Genomic DNA, 18,681 nt, shown 5'->3' on the forward strand with positions numbered 1-18,681 from the left:
TAAAGAAGGTGTCCCTTATTAAAACGATCTGTATTTTCCTAACTGCTCTACTCAGAAACACTTTAAAGTTCTGACCTGACTTACAATTTTGCTTTAATAAGATTTTTTATTTTCGGCATTATTAAAGAGCTCTTTTCTGAAACATTAGGTATAATTGAAAATTCCTTTAAGTTTAATTGGTAACAGCTTGAGGGGTAAGACGTACGTGAAAATTTCAAGGTAACAATAATGAGTAGATCCAAAGTAATACCCCAGCCACAGAAAATTAATCTTCCATTGACAATAGCCTACTACTGTTAGCTGAAGTTTTGTTTCTTATGGAAAAATTTACAAAAGCAAATTTAGAGAAAATAGACACCACTAGGTTCAGATCCATTTTCATGCATTTCATTTGCTGACAATTCCAATTTTCTCCATATAATGAGCCTTTGTGGTAATTTATTGCTTGGCTCTCTCAAGCCTGAAGCTAAAACATATTAAAAAAGGAGGAAGAGAAGTTCTATTTAGCATGAAAACATCTGAGAATGTATAGCTAAAAAAAGAAGTATGACAAAAGGGTAATGTTTTCAACTATGGTGCATATGGGAGGATTAAGTTCATATTCCAAGATTTCTGTGGTGGAATGCTTGTTAGAGTCAGAGGGATATTAGTTTTCATTCTAATGAGTTTATTTAATCTGAGAATCACAGATCTTTGATGAAAAGCTCTATTTCACTTCTTTTTTAAATGTACTTCACTCAAATTTTAGTTCATTTTCTTGAACCATTATATTGTTAAAGAATTTTAAGCTGGTCTTTATGTGTTAAAAATTTCTTTGCTTTTTAGGAGGTCTAAAGATTAAAGATGGGATGCTTGCCAAGTCTTTTAACCTCAGAATCATCATATGAGAGTGAAGAAGTTACACCACTCATTATTGCTCAAGTTCTATCTCATCTATGTATGAGTATGACTTGGAATTTTTTCCAACTCCTGCTTATTAATGCAAAGATTGTGTTGACTTCTGCATGTAGCCTTCCTGTCATATGTTCAGTTGTAGCAGAGTAAGAAATACTTGTTTCTAAAGGCTTGATTTCATAATCATAATATTGCTACAAGATCTCATATGCTCATATTGATTTATTTTCTTTGCCAGTACTGGGACTTGAATTCAGAGTCTGGATGCTGTCCCTCAGCTTGAAGTCAAGTGCTCTACCATTTAAGCCACAACACCACTCTGGCTTTTTGAGTAGTTCATTGGAGATAAGAGTCTCGTGGACTTTGCTCCCTGGGCTGGCTTTGAACCGCAATCCTCAGATCTTGGTGTCCTTAGTAGCTAGGATTACAGGCATTATTGGTACCTAGCTTTGCACACTGATTTTTAAGAAAGATTAGGCTCCTACACTATAAAAAATACGCTTTCAAAAGGAATTTTAGGGCTTTTTATTTTAATTCTGGCTAGGTAGTAGAAAGTAGAACGTTGAATTCAAAGTTTTTCAACTATGGCTCAACTGATATTGTGAGCATGTTCTTTCACATTGTAAGATTTAACAGCTTCAATAATGCCAGTATGTCTTCCTCCAACCAAAACTTATTGCAGATATCTTAATTGTTTTTTTTAAGTTAGAGGAATACATGGCTAAGAGCCACTGGGTTAGGTAGGACCAAGTTATCCTGTTTTCTCAGTGTTTCCAGATCAGAGATATTCAGAGACAGGGTTGTTTATCACCTGAAGAGCTTCATCTGGCTCCATATGGCCCTAGTGATGTGCACCACCAAAATTATTTATCCAGTGTGGTGAGTACCTTGAACTCAATAAAGCAATTTTTAAAAGCCTATGATATCCAGAACCAGATATTGGTCACTAGAGTACTGTCCATTCTCGGAACTGCCTCTGTGTCTATTTCTGAACTCAGGTAATTTCCCCTGAGTTATACAGAGGCCCAACCATTCTATTGGCAATCACAGCACCAGAAAATCATTCTTTCTTCACGTTTCTTATTCTGGGAGAAATTTAGCAAAAGTTCTGACAATTCTGTTGTCCTCATTATTATGAGGGAAAGGAACAAGCAAAGCCATAGAGCCGTAGAAACAATTTCCCTCTTGTCTTTCAAAGAAATACCATCCATACATAGATGTGTAGTCGCCTCCCTTTTTTCAATAAAAAGCAATTCTTTTGCATAATTTTCTAAACTATTCTGAATGTTTGAGGTGGTCTTAACTCAATACAGGAGGTTGCTTGGCGAAGACCAGATGCACTGAAACACAATTTTCAAAAACAGCTCTGTGGGGTTGGGCGCATAACGTAAGTAGTAGAGTGCTTGCCTAGCATGCACACAGTCCTGGGGTCAATTCCCCAGTACCACATACACAGAAAATGCTGGAAGTGGTACTGAGGCTCAAGTGGTAGACCACTAGCCTTGAAAAAGCCCAAGGACATCAAGCCCCAGAACTGGCAAAAAAACAAAAATAAAAATAACAACAACAAAAACCCAGCTCTGTGCCTCTGGCCCAAACCTCAATTACCATTTTGGATTTCTACTGTACTTCAGTTCACATCACTTTGAGTGGTCCTTATAAGTCTTATGAGGCTGGACATACATTTTTATTCCTATTTTACAGATGAGTAAATTGGCTCAAAGCCAGCTATTTGAGGGCAAGTTTGCTGATCCTCAAAACTAGTGCTTTTTCCATATAATTTTGCAAAAGTAGTGCTCAACAGACCTACAGCTTTAATACTATAATGGTAGTGTCCAGATTTCATGCATGTAGGACTCTTTGCAAGGCCTGGTTCTTAAAAACAATTTCACTGTGCTGTATACATGCAGGTGTGACAAACAGCAGTAAGGCAGTCATTCTTCTTAGCAAGTTACCTATGACTGACAAAGCCATATATTCTAATAGAAAAATGTCTCTACAGATAAGGACACAGAATTACTTAACTTGCCCAGATTGATTAACAGAATTTGCTGCTGCTACTGTTATTAATGCTCTACAAAATTAATTTGACTACTGGCTCACAAATCACACACTATAAATTTGGAGTGTGTTAAATGATACTTCTCTCCTCTATTAGTAAAACCACTGAGAGCCATTTCTTAGCAAGGCTGTTCAGTACAGGTTTGTTTTTGGAAGGTACTGGAAGGAGAAACAGTGCAATTGATAAAGTACTAATAGTTGTCATTAACTAAGGCAGGATCACTGGAAAAGTAACAGTTTTTCTTAGTGGAAAAGACTCTGAAGTTTGATGTGAGTTGGTGTGAGGGTCTTAGGTTGTTGTGTTGAAAGGGCTCTCCTTCTGGAAGATGACAAGTGGGCTTCACATCTGTGATGCCCCGGTTTCCTTTCTGAATGTTAGCAACAGGATATCACTTTCCTATTTATATTTCATGAAATAATGACCAAGAAAAGGCAATACTAACCTCGTCTATAGCTTTCTTATAGCTCTGAGGTAAGAGGAACCCAATCCAGATGAATCCATGGAAGGGGAGAAGCCAAAAGAAAAGGAAGTACATTAGTCAAAAAATTGGAATTGTTAGTACCAGACTTAAAGACAAAAGACTAAGGCAAAGTAACTCAAAGTGATGTAAGTTCTCTTCGTTATTAATCAATACACACTCCTTAAGATGCAAGAACTAAAGAGTGAAACCCAAAAGGCTTTATTCATCCTGTAGAAAAGAGTCTCAGGAAATGGAAATAAAACAAGTGGATAATAACTCATTCTAACTTACAAGCTTCCACTTACAAATTTTAGCCTGTATACTCTTTATATCTTTAAGATTACTGGTGGTCCATCATATAACAGTGATGAAACTAGAGGTCAGGTTTTCAATCTTCTGTCACATACTTATCTAATTTTAGTCCATAAAAGACTGTTCCTAAAGGAATATAAAATAGCAATAAAACTGATGCAATTCATATGGATATATAGGGAAATATGCAGACAATATGAGAAACCATATAGGTGCTCAACTGCTAGTTTAACATTATTTTTGCTCAAGTTGCCAAGCAGAAATTATGCTATGAATTGTATTTTTCCATTTTTTTCTCTATAGAGAGGCACTAATAATTAGCAAAATATCCAAAAGCAGGGGAAGCAACCCAAGATCATTTCTTTCCTAATCAGGTATAATTTTCTTCCAGATGCTTCTAGCATCCATTCTTACTGAGTTCAATTTTTGTCACAATCATGAGCATACCCCAGCTGCTTTATCTTGTGGGCTTTCTGGTAAGTCAGGAGTTGAGAACTGGGAGAGATTAAAAGCACTCACAGCTGGTCGACTGGGCCGGGTAATGTCTCTGGATTCTTCCGCTTTCACCTTGGAAGGTTCGTGGGGGAGTACAGGTGACCCTTCAGACTTACTGTTGGCTAAAGGAAAAAGAGGATGGAGAAAGACACAGCATATCCATCAAAAAGTGCTGACCTATGTTCCAGGTGCATCACCTGGGTGAAGTATCCCTTCAGCTTGTTCAATGCACACATCATTTATGTAGGCAAATCCACAGGTGCATTCAAGGAAAAATGATTAACTTCAGGAAACAAAACCAAGCAGTACACTGAGGCCTATAATCTAGAAGTTACTGGCAACAGTAAGAAAAATGACATCAAGTCCTACAGCTATCACATTCAGGTCTGATACTAAATGCTTGCTGTCATTTAATACTTGTTTCAACCTAATGGTGTGGCACTCTCCTCCTACTTTACAGTTGAATGCCTATTTAGAAAGATAACACCAGCTGAAGGTGATAAAAAATTATGGATTCAATTGTGTTCTTTCTGGTTTCTGAAAGTGTTATTCTCAGTTGCTCTGCTAAGCCAGATTGTAAGTGAAGCTTCTAAGCTTTGTTCTTTCCTTTTCCACCTAGTCATCAAGAAAGTAAATCTTATTTTGTGGAATGGCTTTTAAATGGGGCTAGGTAGTGGTAAAGGCCTTTAAGGAAATAAGAATGAGGTAGGGACTGGCAAGGCACTGCTAATAAAACAGGAAGGGGGTAACAGAAGAAGAGGAAGGGTGGGAGAGGCTTCTTAAAGCTATGGAGCTTTTGTCAGGGTTTCTCCACTCAGATGAGTACACACAACAAAAAACTCTTCTGTATTAAGCTAAGTTTTAAAATGGCCTTTCCTAGACAGAGATATATCAGGAATACAACAGCTGTTTAAACCCAGAAGAACTAGAGGCTAAAGGAAAGAAAGTATAAAGTAAGCTTGAACAAGATCAGAGTTGAAATTGCATATGTATTTGTGTGTATGTATACATGGGGGTTATATATACATGTATATGTGTACACATATGTATTTTATATATAGACACATTCATAAACGTTTGGCTGTCTTTAGAATTTGCTTTAACTATATGAAGTTGCTTGTGACTAGAAAATTGGTAAGGAACGAGTGTTTTCTAGGGTAAGAATGTGTTTCGATCACAGTTACAGCTTGTATGTGTCCCAGGATGCACTGCGGGAGCCCTGGTGCCCAGTCACAGACGTCAATACCACGTGTTCAAAGTCAAGCTTCTAAAAACATTAAAACAGTGCAGTTTTACTTATTTGAAATTTAAATACTGTATCAGGGATAAATTATGGTTGTTTCTACTGAAGGAGCCAAAAAAGAATCAAGAATGGTTAGCTTTTATCAGAGACAATAATATATATATATCATACTGAACTTCAAAATTTTCTGGTTTGTATTACTTGGGAGCAAAATTTCCTTCTAAAGAAGGTGGTTCAGAAAGTGAATTTGGATCAACTAGAAAGCTATGTATAATCGCCTGTGTAATGTCAATGTTTTTTGTGGAATTTTCCATTAATAATTCAAATCATTAATCATGGTTAATTTTTATGCTTAGAGAGGCTATTTTTTTTACCTACTAAGAACAATCAGAATAGTCAAACACATTTTTTTTTCTTTTTTTTGGTTGGTCATGGGGCCTGGGTATTGTCCCTGAGCTCTTCAGCTCAAGGCTACTACTGCCTTACCTCTTGAGCCACAGCACCACTTCCAGGTGGTTATTTGGAGATAAGAGCTTCATGGACTTTCATGCCCGGGCTGGCTTTCAACCATGATCCACAGATCTCAGCCTCCTGAATAGCTAGGATTACAGGTGTGAGCCAGTCCTTGGCTTGAGCTCAGGACTTGAGCACTGTCCTTGGACTTTCTCAAGGCTAGAGCTCTAGCTTTGAGCCACAGCACCACTTCTGGCGTGATATGTGATACTGAGGAATCAAACCTAGTTTTTTGTGCATGCTAGGCCAGCACTCTACCACTAGGCCAGACTCCAGCCTCCAAATACATTTCTGAAAGTCAAATATTTACTTCTTTCAAGTATATTCATTCTACATTGGTGTTTGTGGGATTTTATTTTGAGAAATACCTAGAATTATGAATAGTAAAAAGAATGGTTGGCACAAGGGGAGCAGTACATTTATATGTATGTGAAAAGAAGAAATCAAATGAGAGTAGAAACTGAGATAACTGGTGAGGAACTGTATTTTCAGATGAGACCACTTGATTTGCCATACTCTTGATTTCTCACATACAGCTAGGGAAAGTAGACTTGTCCCATCCGAAAATTTAAGAGTAAAGTAGCTGTGGGTATGGAGGCCATACCAGGACCTGAGTCAGAAGTGACAGTTTCCCTGGAAATGTTGAGGGAAAAGTAAAAGAGTTACCTCTAACTCTGGTTCTTTCACTGGATCCTGCCTGTGACCCAGGCTGAGAGCCTCCCTGGGAGCTGGGCTGGGAGCTGGGTGTGCTGGAGCTGGAAGAACTGCCACTGCTGGTCCTCTGCAAGGGACTCTCCAAGATGGGCTCTGTCCTCCGGAGGTCAGGGTTGCTGCATGGAAGGCAGAAATCACTGATTACACACTTCCTATCTTGCTGTTTTTCAAAATATACATCTAAGGACGGTGTCAGTCTAAAATCCGTGAGGAACCCAAATGATGCAATAGCATGGAAACAAGCAGATTTTAAAAGGGGCAAATGACCTTTATATACATTTTTCAAAAAAAGCATACAAACAGCTTTATTGGCTTATGGAAATTATCATGTCACACATATTAGAATGGCTATTACCCCCAAAATACTAAAGATAGTAAGTGCTATCAAGGTTGTGGAGAAGGGAAACCCTTGAATACTGCTCGTGGAAATGTACATTAACAAGATTATCATATGATCCAGCAGTTCCATTTCTGAGTATACACCCCAGAGAAATGAAATCAGTATATCAAAGAGATGCATTCATGTAGCATTATCCATAATAGCCAAGGTATAGAATCAGCTGTGTTCACTGATGCATGAATGGCACAAAAATATTATATTTATAAATACATAAAATAAGCTGGGCAGTGGCTCACACCTGTCATTGTAGTTATTCAGGAGGCTGAGATCTGAGGATTGCGTTCTAAGCCAGCCTGGGCACTAAAGTCTGTGAGACTCTGATTTCCAATTAACCACTGGAAAACCTGAGGTGGTGCTGTGGCTCAAATAGTAGGATGGTAGCCTTGAGCTGAAGAGCTCAGGGACAATGCCTAGGCCCAGAGTTCAAGTCCCATGATCAACAAAAAAATGCATAAAATATATAAAATACACATTATGTACTGATCACATAAGATAAATACTATGTGGTCTCATTGTCTAACTCAAAAAAGCAGAGAATATGAAAAAAAAAGAGGATGGAATGGGGCTATAACAAGGTTATAGGGAAGAAAGAGAGATGCCGGGCAAAGGAAGGAGCGTCCTTTAGACAAGATAAATGAATTCTAGAGATCCACTGTCACCATGGTGACCACAGTTAATAATACATGATAATTAAAGTAGATCTCACAAATATAACTAGTGAGTCATAAATTGTGAAGTGAACATCATAATCTACCTAAACATCACATTGTATACTGTATTTTTTTGTCAGATGAACCTCAGTAAAGCTGACATATGGTACCACTCCTAATGCAAAAAGGTAAAGAACACTGAGGTCATTCATGTACTGAGGAGTCAAAAGGAAGACAGCTTTCCCTGATACTTACCTGTGGGCTCCAAGTAAGGTACTTAGTGTGCAGTGGATGCACTACGGACCTAATTCCTATGTCACCACATTAAAAGCACAAGACTTGAGATTGTGAATACTTTTCCTGTATTCCTGTGCTCACCAAATAGAACTTGAAATGCATTGAAAGATAAAAATAAGGAAGGAAATGAATGAGCCTGAAAATGTTCCACTATGTTTTACTGTTTGGTAATTTTCTAGTCTTTCTTTTGTATATGTAGAAGCATATAATGTATTCAGTTTTACTTTTGGCTTTTCTCATTAACTACACTGTATTTTCATGTGCTTCTGTAAACAATAATGGCTGTACAATAACACTTTTATTGATAAGTTTTCACATTTCTCCATTGTTAGATATTGAGGCATGTCCAGCTCATTGCTGTGATAGAGCTATCATCTATTTTCACATCAATATTCAGTCACATCTCTGCTTCTTGAAATTGGAATCCTTAGGTAAAAGGGCATACAAGCTTGGGTATGTTTGTATGTATATGTGTACACAAGTATATAACTAATACTAGTTTTCATTGTAGTCTTTGAGTTCTTAACAGATTTTATCATAAGAGTTGTAGTTAGTTGTTGGTAGGGCTTTTAAATATTGCTATTGGTGTACTGACTTTTTGTTTGAGATAAGATTCTTGATATGGAGCTATGGCTGGCTTTTTGCTTCACTATCTTTTGTGCTAGTATTACAGGCATATACCTGTTCTAGAATGACTTTTATTCTCATTTATTAGCCATTTATAATTCTTTGAGGAACATAATCAAGTATTTTGCTTAGAGTTTTTGTATTTGGCAATTTTCATATAGAAAGATTATATTCCTGGACTGCTAGAAAAATTATTTTTAAAAGATTAAGTGCTAACTTTAGGACTAAGTTTCTCTGGCAGGTTAGATTTTTTTCTTGGTCATGTGGTTTGGACTCTTGGCCTAGGCATTGTCCCTGAGTTCTTCATCTCAAGGCTACTGCCCTATTCCTTGAGCCACAGAGCCATTTCTGCTTTTCTAGTAGTTAATTGGAGATAATTATCACATGGTCTTTAGTGCCTGGTCTGGCCTCAGATCTCAGCCTCCTGAGTAGCTAGGATTACAGGTGTGAGCCACCTCGCCTGACCAGTTTTTTAAATTTTATTCATCTTCATGTAATTACTGCGCTCATAGCTGTATTTATTCTATTAGTCAGCTGGGCACTTGATCATTTGAGATGATCCAGCTTAGTTAGGTTTACTCAGCACATTGCATTCATGCTTTGTCAACAGGGAAGCAAAAAGGAGGCAAGAATCATGGAAGCTGTTCAAGAAGACACAGCTAGTGATGGTGGTGATAGGAGGCTGTTTACACAATGCTGGGCAGTGACAATTCACATTTATTGTCATGCAGTTGCTGAGGGGCAAACAGTGTGACTCAGCACTGTTTCCAACAACTTCAGTTCCCTAACACAATTTCTCATTTTTGTGAATGGAGTCACCAAAATGCTATGATTCTAAGATGTAATTTCATGCTTTACCTTTGCTTTGGCTGGTTCAAGAGTACTATGTTGAGTATTAGATGTTTTCATATGTAAAGTTGTTAAAAATGTTTCCTGCTCTTTGAAACACTTGTAGCTTAGTCTATTAAAAACCTGGTTATGGTCCGGAGTTTGGTCTAGTGCTAGAATACTTGGCTAGCATGCATAAAGACCTCGGTACCACATACATAGAAAAAAGCTGGAAATGGTTCTGTGGCTCAAGTGGTACAACTCTAACCTTGAGAAAGTCCAAAGGCAGCACTCAGACCCTGATTTCAAGTCCCAGGACTGGCAAAAAAAAATGGTTATAACCCACAGACCTATAGCTACCTAATATACGATGAGAGCCAAAAACAAAGGATGGAAGAAAGACAGCTGGCAGAATTGGCTATACACATGTAGAAAACTGAAGCTAGACCCTGCACTGGAAGCAATTTCAAATGGATCAAATAACTCAATGTAAGGCTAGGTACCATGGAAATATTGAAGGGATAGGGGTTTCTAGATATGGGTCGAAACTTTCTAAATAAATATCCAGAAACACAACAAAGAAAGACTGAATAAGTATTTCATCAAGTTTATGCATGGTAAAGGACATAGCAGGATTAACAGAAAGCCCACAGGATTGGAGATCTTTACTAGGTATGCCCCAGACAAGGGCCTCATATCTACAATATACTTAAAACTCAAAATTAATGTCGCTCCCCAAAAAACCCCAAGAAATCCTCAAAGAAACAACTATTCAATTACTGAATTGACTAAAGATTTAAAAGAGAGACTTCTTCAAAGAAAAAGAATGGCCACTAGGCACATGAAGAGATGTTCAACATCTCTGGCCATAAAAGAAACGCAAATCAAAATGACACTGAGATTCCACCTTACTCCAGTGAGAATGGCCATTACCAAGAAAACTAATAATAGATGCTGGAGGGGATTTAGCCAGAAGGGAACACTACTACACTGTTGGTGGGAATGTAATCTTGTTCAACTACTCTGGAAAGCAGTATGGAGGTTCTCAAAAGACCAAACAGAGTTTCCCTATCCTCTAGCAAGTCTACTTGAGAGCATTTACCCAGTAGACCACAAACCAGGCCACACTAAAGCTATCAGCACAACTGTGTTCATTGCAGCATTGTTTACCATAATGGACCAGATGTCCCTCGGTGGACATAATATATATGTGGTATGTATACACAACAGAATTCTATGCTTCTATCAGAAAAAACGATACTGCCCCATTGGTAAAGAAATGGAAAGACTTGGAAACAATTATGTTAAGCAAAGTAAGCCAGATCCAAAGAAACATAGGTTGTATGGTTTCATTTGTAGTAATTAGAATGTGCTTATAAATCTTCAGGTAAACACAGTAGATGGTAAAAGACAAAAAAATTACACTTGGACATGATAAATTAAACAGGACTCTTAACCATTCACAGTGAAACCAAAGGAGGATATTCTTAGGAGAGGATCACAAAGACTCAACAGGTGTGTACATATGATCATATAAAATGTTTGTCAAAATGATCTCTAAGAAGTGGAAATGAGGTTTTTAATTTTACTTTTTGTAACTCCCCCAACCCCTTTGTTGCTGTTGTTGATTTCTGTACTTTTTGTCTTGTATGTAAATTTATCTGTTTCCGAGAGGATATGGGAAAGCACAGAAATGGTGGAACAAAGGCAAAACTAATATAATTAGCAGTGATACTCATTAGATATGTTGAGAATGAACTATATTCCTTATGGCAGAGGAAGATCAGGAGGGAAAAGGTGACATTGTTCAAAAACAAACGTATTCTTTACCTGATGTATGTAACTGTAACCCCTCTGTACATCACCTTTGAAATGAAAAGAAAAACCTGGCTATAAAAAGTCATCCCTGTAGGGCCGGGAGTTTGGCCTAGTGGTTAAAGTGCTTGCCTAGCATGCATGAAGACCCAGGTTCGATTCCTCAGTACCACATACATAGAAAAAAGCTGGAAGTGGTGCTGAGGCTCAAGTGGTAGAGCTCTAGCCTTGAGAAAGTCCAAGGACAGTGGCTCAGGCCCTGAGCTCAAGCCCAGGACTGGCAAAAAAAAAAAAAAAAAAAAGTCATCCCTGTAAACAAACTAAACCAGATATTTTATCATTTATGGATCACTCCAATCCTTTCATAAAATTATTCTATAGTTCACAAAATAAGTACAGCCCCTTAAAAACAATATCCTTGGGTGGTGACAGTTACTGCTATGAGCGAACAGCTTCAGCTGCTGAGTACCCTAGTCCTCTAAGAATATGACATTGAAAATGGACACTGTATGACAGAATCATTCATTTATCTCAAAATCACAACACACAGAGAACACACCACCATTAAAGGAATTCCAGTCTTTTCTGACCACTATTGTAGAAATACAGAAGCTCATCAAATAGTGGACATGCAGGAAATCAGCAGTACATAGGGAAGAATGGACAATCAGACTCACGCAGTTCACCATTAACTGGACCCGAAGGAGATTCTTAATAATAAAATCAAATTGTTTCTTCCTCAAGGCAATTGTTAGTTACAATGGAAAAATGATTTCATATCATTGGTCCATAAAGAAGAAATATTTATTTACATTCTCAGTGGACTAAAAGAGGTTTGCAACTGTCACAATTAAAATTTTATGCTTCCAAAAATATATGATCAATGGACTTAAAGCTTCAGGTATGAACAACTTCATTTAGACTTAAAAAAAAAAACCCCAACACAAACATTCTTTCTAGAGGGCAAAATGCTTCTTATTAAATACTTTGGGAACACAAAAGTAACTTGTTTTGAAACACAGGAATCCTCCTCTGAGGGCCATCACCACTAAGACGTCCGATGCCCATTGCCGGCAATGGACGCTGGACAGACCCTCCAGTTGGAGGCCAATGCACATCGCACTTCTGCGCTCAGGCCCTGCCCTGCTCTGGAGGAGCCCGTTTACTCATACAAACTCATACATGCACATATATGTGTCACAGAGCAGTTCTGCCGGCACAGCCTTGGATTCTTCTTAAACCAGATAATTATGTGTGATGCTATCTTCCATCAACATGCTAAGCATAAGTGACTCTGGGTTATGTCAGTGGAAAACGTTAAGTACAAATAAGTAGGTCCTCATCATTTGTTAGTTTTGATTATGTGAATGTAGAGCTTGTGATAATGTTTATCATTGAAATTTTATGGCAAGAGGCATGCTAAGTCAACCAGACAAACAGCAAAAACAGACCCTGAGTGGCTGTCTGTAAACCCATATACTATTGAAGAGCCAATGTTGATGTCAAGGTAGAAACTATATTTGTACTAGCTGTATCTAATCATTGAAACTGATTTGAATCCTAAATGGAAATATCCTTCAAAAATGCCTCAGATTATCAATTTAGTTCTTAAATAACATATTAGAAATGATCACTCTTCATAAAGAACCTTTTTATTCTTAAAGTATTTCTTCCCACTGTTCTTTTATAAAACAATAGTAAGAGGATTATTATGCACGATTACTTTTTTTGTTCTAAACATTTATTGGCAATCAGCTATATTATTGATTAAAAATGGTGGCCTTGTTAAGGCTTCTTTCCATTGCTGTGGAATAAAATATTGTTCTTTATATTAACAAAAGAAACTAATGAGAGAAGAAAGGCAAAAAGTCAAATAGTTTCCTTGGTTTGTGTGGGCACAGAATCCTGCTACTTGCTCATATGGCTTTCTTTAACTCTTTTTTGCCAGTCCTGGGCTTGAGCTCAGGGCCTGAGCACTGTCCTTGGACTTTCTCAAGGTTAGAGCTCTACCACTTGAGCCTCAGCACCACTTCCGGCTTTTTTTCTACATATGTGGTACCAAGGAATCGAACCCGGGTCTTCATGCATGCTAGGCAAGCACTTTAACCACTAGGCCAAATTCCCAGCCCCTCTTTAACTCTTTATAAGCACTGACTTTGAGAGTTTTGCTGGATAAGGATGAGAGATGGAGAAGCCTTAGGTACAGTCACATCCGAAGTTAATCATGCCTGTCTGGTGGCTCCTACTCAGATACTCAAGAGGCTGAGAATCCTTGTTTGGAGCCAGCCCACGTAAACAAATCCTTAAAACTTTTATCTCCAAATAACCAGCAAAGAAAAAAATAGCTTGAAAAGAGGTATAGCTCAAATGATAAATGCCAGCTGTGAGAGCAAAAGGTCCTTGTTCAATCATATACTGGCCCCAAAATTCCTTCCAAGAAACAAACCAAAACACTAATCAGGGCAATGAGATGTACACAGTGGAGACCACAGTAAGCCTGGCGAAACTCTGCATATTGGGGAGAATGGAAATGTTGCTGGAGTCTAGAGAACAGGCCATACAGCCTGGAGGATTCAAGGTTGGCATTGAGAAAGAACTTAGTCTTGGAGCAGAGGCAGTAATGCTAGAAAAAGACAAGGTGTATATGCAATCAGTGTCAAGTCTGTGTTAGAACTGTTGGCATAAAAGGTCAATTTTATAACATAAGCTTTTAACCTGGCAGGAACTGTGTACCTTCCATGTAGGCTTACATTTGTGAGAGCAAGACAGGCAGTTAGGAGATGGTTGCCATCTCAGGTGATGAAGTAGTGGGCTGGGCTGTCTTGGCATAAAAAGGGGCATTGGCATGTATAGAACTAGCTCCAGGAACATGCATCCCTGACTGTGCTTAGAGCCTCTTCTGTGTGAAGCTAATTACATCCCCTGGGCAATTAGGTTCCTGACCTGGGTCTCATTACCACACATCCTCCCCTCTGGAGCTAACCAGCATGGGTGCTGATTGTAATAGGTTGCTATTTTTACTGGTGGTGAATAAAAATGCTTAGTTTCTATGTAACCACAGAGAAAAATAGAGAAAACTTTACAATGACTTTTTACCTTATTACAATGGCTTTTGCCTTACTATTTTGTAAAACATGAGTGATTTGAGAAAGTGTCACATCATTTGCATGGTTTTCTTCCTCATTTATGTATGGCATGCCCTGGGAGGTAAGGGGTCTGAGAAAAGTGCTCTTAGAGAGGAGAGGTTCAAGTTCAGAATTCCTTTAAGTCACAGACTTGCCTGTTCACTTATTAACTGAAACTGCTCCGATCTCAACATGAAAAAAAAACAAAACTTGAAAACATCCAATTATATTTTAATTCAGACATTTGCCATCCTGACTATAAAATGAACAGTAAAGTAAAAATGTGGCAATTATTCCATCCACTTGAAGTATATATATAAAAAATCAAAACAGAAAATGAGGATTACGGAGTCATTTTGTGCCTAAGTATATGGGCCAACTCTGTAATTAACTGGCTGTCTGCCAAAATTCACTTTACTTTGCTCTTTGATGACATAGCCAAAGAGAACAAGTAAGTCATGTGAAGATAGTTTACTGTCCCATCCCAAACCTATTTTCTTAAAATTAAACACTGTATCTTTGGGTTTTGACTGGGTGTTTTTGGCGAAATTTAAATCTGTTCAAATTCTGAATATAACTGTTTGACCAAATTTTTAATTTGCTTTAAAAGAACACATGAATCAAAAATATTGAAATGCCTGGGGTTCTTTAATCATTTTTTAAAAAATATATTGCTTTAAATTTTGATTTAAACTCAAACTGACCATGCTAACAGGATATGGAATTTGGGAATCCAGGAGCAGGTGAGAATGGCTTATTGCCCTGCTAGTGTGTGCAGACACAGGGCTAGACATGCTGTATTGTTACCCAGGCTTCAGTAGGGAGGAAAGGAACTGTAAAGACTGTGATGATGGTGGCAGTAGTTACAGCCTGAGAGATAAGAGTTGGAGGTAAGTCTGCAGGACTCCAGCCTTTTAAAAGACAGTATCGCATGATAAGGAGCAATAACTTTCAGATTAGAAGGAACTGGGGCTGGGAGTTTGACCTAGTGGTAAGAGTGCTTGCTTAGCATGCATGAAGGCCCAGGTTCAATTTCTCGGTACCATATACATAGAAAAAGCCAGAAGTGGTGCTGTGGCTCATCTGGTAGAGCTCTAAGCTTGAGAAAGCCCAAGGACAGTGCTCAGGCCCTGAGTTCAAGCAACAGAACTGGCAAAAAAAAAAATCCCAGATTAGGAGGAACTGTTGTTAAAAGAATTATAAACTACAGGGTGAGAAAGGTACAGCAAAAGCATGCCCTCATCTGTCAGCAAATTGAGTCCCTTCCCTGGGGAAAATGGGATTAGTAGTAATAGCTGTACCCATATCCAACATACCCAACAGATTAGCACTGAGTGGTGGTTAGGAGCATACACTTGAGGTTACCAGAGGTCCAACCCTAGCTTTACTATATTCATTTTGTGGCCTTGGGTATTGTGCTTGACTTCTGTCCATGCCACCCGGGAGTTCCTATCTGCAACCCAGAGCCTGCTTATGGGACTTACAGGGACCAATGTGACATTACAAAGATGCAAAGCTTTACCAATCACACACTGGCTCTCCTTGAAATGCTGTACTGATATAGCCAAAGACAGACCCAGGTGTACTCCATTAACTGCTTTGAAAATTAATCCTTGATGCTTTTAAAAACTACAGTCCAAACTAGAGTTTTTAGAAAATTTATATTGGCAGCCATGGGACTGTACCCAGGGCTCTGACAACTGAGCTACACTCCTAGCCCTGACTCACATCTGGAATTATGGTCACATGGAGATACGCATCATTGAGAGGCTGGGGTGTTCTGTAGGGCTGTTCCACAGGCAGAAATGGGGAGTTTATACTCTCCCCCTTAGTCTTTGATTTTCACTATAGGTAAGTAATTACTACCTATTAGCTCAGTTCCTCTCTGCCTCTCTAAATAGAAGAGTGGTAGGCATCTCTCATTAGGTCTAAATTCTTTGGACCAAATACAATACTTAAGTGGCTCCAGGGGAAAGGCCCATATTTTATAAGCCACTAATGGTCAAATATCAATTATCTTAAGCCCTAATGTCATTAAAAATAGCACTTCACAGGTAATAAAAAAAGTGCTTTTTCTTTGACTATATGATGGTTGATACTTTCTTCCTTCTGGTTGACAGAAGGAAAACTACTTATAGTGGAAACAATCCTTGATCTAAGCAACTGATCTAATAATGAACAGAGCCCTGAGGGCAGGGATTAGAAGAGCAACAGGCACTGCTAGCTGGGGACTTTTTACTGTTTGGAGAGCAGGTTGAGAAATTCAGCCGCAGTCCAGCACTTGCATTCCTCTGGTTCCCTGGGCACAGTGCCTTCAGGTCTTTCTCGGTGCTGCTTAGCAACACCGGCTTGCTGGGATGCTGACGAGGCCCTGGACAAAGATGGCTCCTTGAGAGCCTCTTCAAATTGGTTACCTGGTGTATTGTATACACGTTTATTTGAAATAAGGAAGGGAAGGGGTGGAAAGATGATTGGGGGAAGGTGGAGGGAGGGAAATGGGGACAAAAACAATGTGTGGGCAGTAATGCACCTACTGCCTGGGTGAATGTAACTGTAACCCCTCTATATATTACCCTGACAATAAAAAATTAAAATTGACAATTTCACTCAAAATGGATTATTATCTTTGCCCTAAAGGTACTTGTATAACTTTTACCTTATTTATGGACTGATCCCCTGCTAAGGCTTTTCACATGAAGAGGAAAATTAAAGTTTTAAAATCAAAAGCATTCTATATTGCAGATGTGTACAAACTTCCATAGCTATGGCTGTGTTGCTCGGCTGCTTTGGTATCTTCTTGTTATGAACACAGGAAAGGAGAAGGAAAGATTTCCCAAGCTCATCATTTTTATAGCCTCAGCAGAGACCACTTCCTATTTCAGTGGATCCTAAAAACGGATATGTTTATCATGAAAAAAATCTAAGAGAAACTTGATGGATGATAGTACATAAAATCTGCTCAGATACTGTGTATTTTCCAGCTTCTCTCAAGATCTCTGTGTTGACCAGTGGGAGTAGCTATAACTTGCTCCTGACTCTGGCAATCTGTATCGTTGATGGAAAGTGCTAGAAGAACCCAGAAACCATGAATGTGTGTTCCAAGTCATTCATAATGCCACAGAGGTGCTGTCCCCTTTGGAGATGACCCTTCTGTAATTGCCAAGTTAGAGAAGCACTGCAGTTCATCACTATTCCCTTGAATTGTTTTGCAATGTTTTGGTGGTACCCAGAGCATACTTCTTGACCTAAAAATCATATCAGCCACATAAAAGAGTATCTAACATAGTTTGATAGCAAATTTAGAATTGCAGTTCTCCAGAGGGAAAACCTGTCGGTCTAAAACTTGACTAGGTACTGAGTTCACTTATTTATTCCCTAATCCATGATCTCTCCGCTCACTGTACATTGACTTCTACAATCTGTTGAATTCAAAGCAAAGAGTGGATTTCACTCCTTCCAAGCTGGTAGCAAGACAGCTCATGCTTCCAAAGTGAAGAGAAAACACAGGTATGTTTTAGAGAAAGTCAGCTGTGGTACTGGGAGGCCACTGTCCTCCACCTGCCTCTCCTTACCTTGCTCTGATAGGTTGAGATCCTAGTCTGGGTCCCAAAGCACTACCATTCCCAGGAGAATTCTTTCTGGCTAACGCTGGGGATATAGAAGTTGTTCTTTGAGGCACCTGGAAGATAACCAGAATTCAGAAATATTTTCCATAAAATGAATGTGTCTAAAGAGCCTGTTCCATTCCACGGATCTTCCAGAAGTTACAGAAACCATTTCGCATTCCTCAAGGGAATTTTGAACTCTAAAAACAAATGAGTTGAGTGGGAAAAGGCAATGAAAGCCATTCAGCGACCACATTGGAAGATTGTTTTGATCTAAGAATATATAGATACATCAAGCCAAAAGGTTTGATTTACTGAGTAATTACTCTCTTGGTTGGTCAAGAGTGGTAGACTTCAGAAACCTCTTTGGACACCATTACCTCACTGGAAGCTATGTCGGATGAGAGCCACCCAGAGAAACCAAGCTCACAGTACAGCTAACATTCCTGAGAAACTAAGATATCAGCCTAGAACTTGGAAGCTCAGAGAATCTACTATTAATATAGATGTTTGCAATTCCTGATCAAATTGCTATTGCTAATTAGAGCACCAGTTTTGGCCATTGTGTACTATAAAATACTGAAAATATTGAAATGGTCTTCAAAGAGCTGATGTGAGTACCAATAAGACTTTGAAGGCAT

At 38.6% G+C, this 18,681-nt stretch overlaps 1 protein-coding gene and 1 long non-coding RNA gene across 7 annotated transcripts in view; one reads left to right on the plus strand and one right to left on the minus strand.

The window, feature by feature from the left end:
* LOC150068535 (uncharacterized) overlaps nt 1–18,681 on the plus strand; it is a 154,309-nt gene that overhangs the window by 126,679 nt on the left and 8,949 nt on the right. The gene's annotated exons all lie outside the window — the stretch shown is intronic.
* Nucleotides 1–18,681, minus strand: part of Tnik (TRAF2 and NCK interacting kinase) — a 374,276-nt gene that overhangs the window by 38,796 nt on the left and 316,799 nt on the right. For 3 of the 5 annotated variants that reach the window (XM_090338731.1, XM_090338723.1, XM_090338733.1), the window contains 4 exons: nt 18,008–18,114; nt 6,646–6,809; nt 4,248–4,345; nt 3,399–3,422 (listed from right to left, as the gene is read on the minus strand). In XM_090338731.1, the coding sequence (XP_090194857.1) occupies nt 3,399–3,422; nt 4,248–4,345; nt 6,646–6,809; nt 18,008–18,114 (393 nt within the window). The remainder of the gene's footprint in view (nt 1–3,398; nt 3,423–4,247; nt 4,346–6,645; nt 6,810–18,007; nt 18,115–18,681) is intronic. The other 2 variants (XM_090338732.1, XM_090338726.1) reach the window with 1 other exon arrangement.

Source organism: Megascapheus bottae, chromosome 1, assembly GCF_031878675.1.
Source record: "Megascapheus bottae isolate mThoBot1 chromosome 1, mThoBot2.hap1, whole genome shotgun sequence".
Classification (NCBI taxonomy): domain Eukaryota; kingdom Metazoa; phylum Chordata; class Mammalia; order Rodentia; family Geomyidae; genus Megascapheus; species Megascapheus bottae.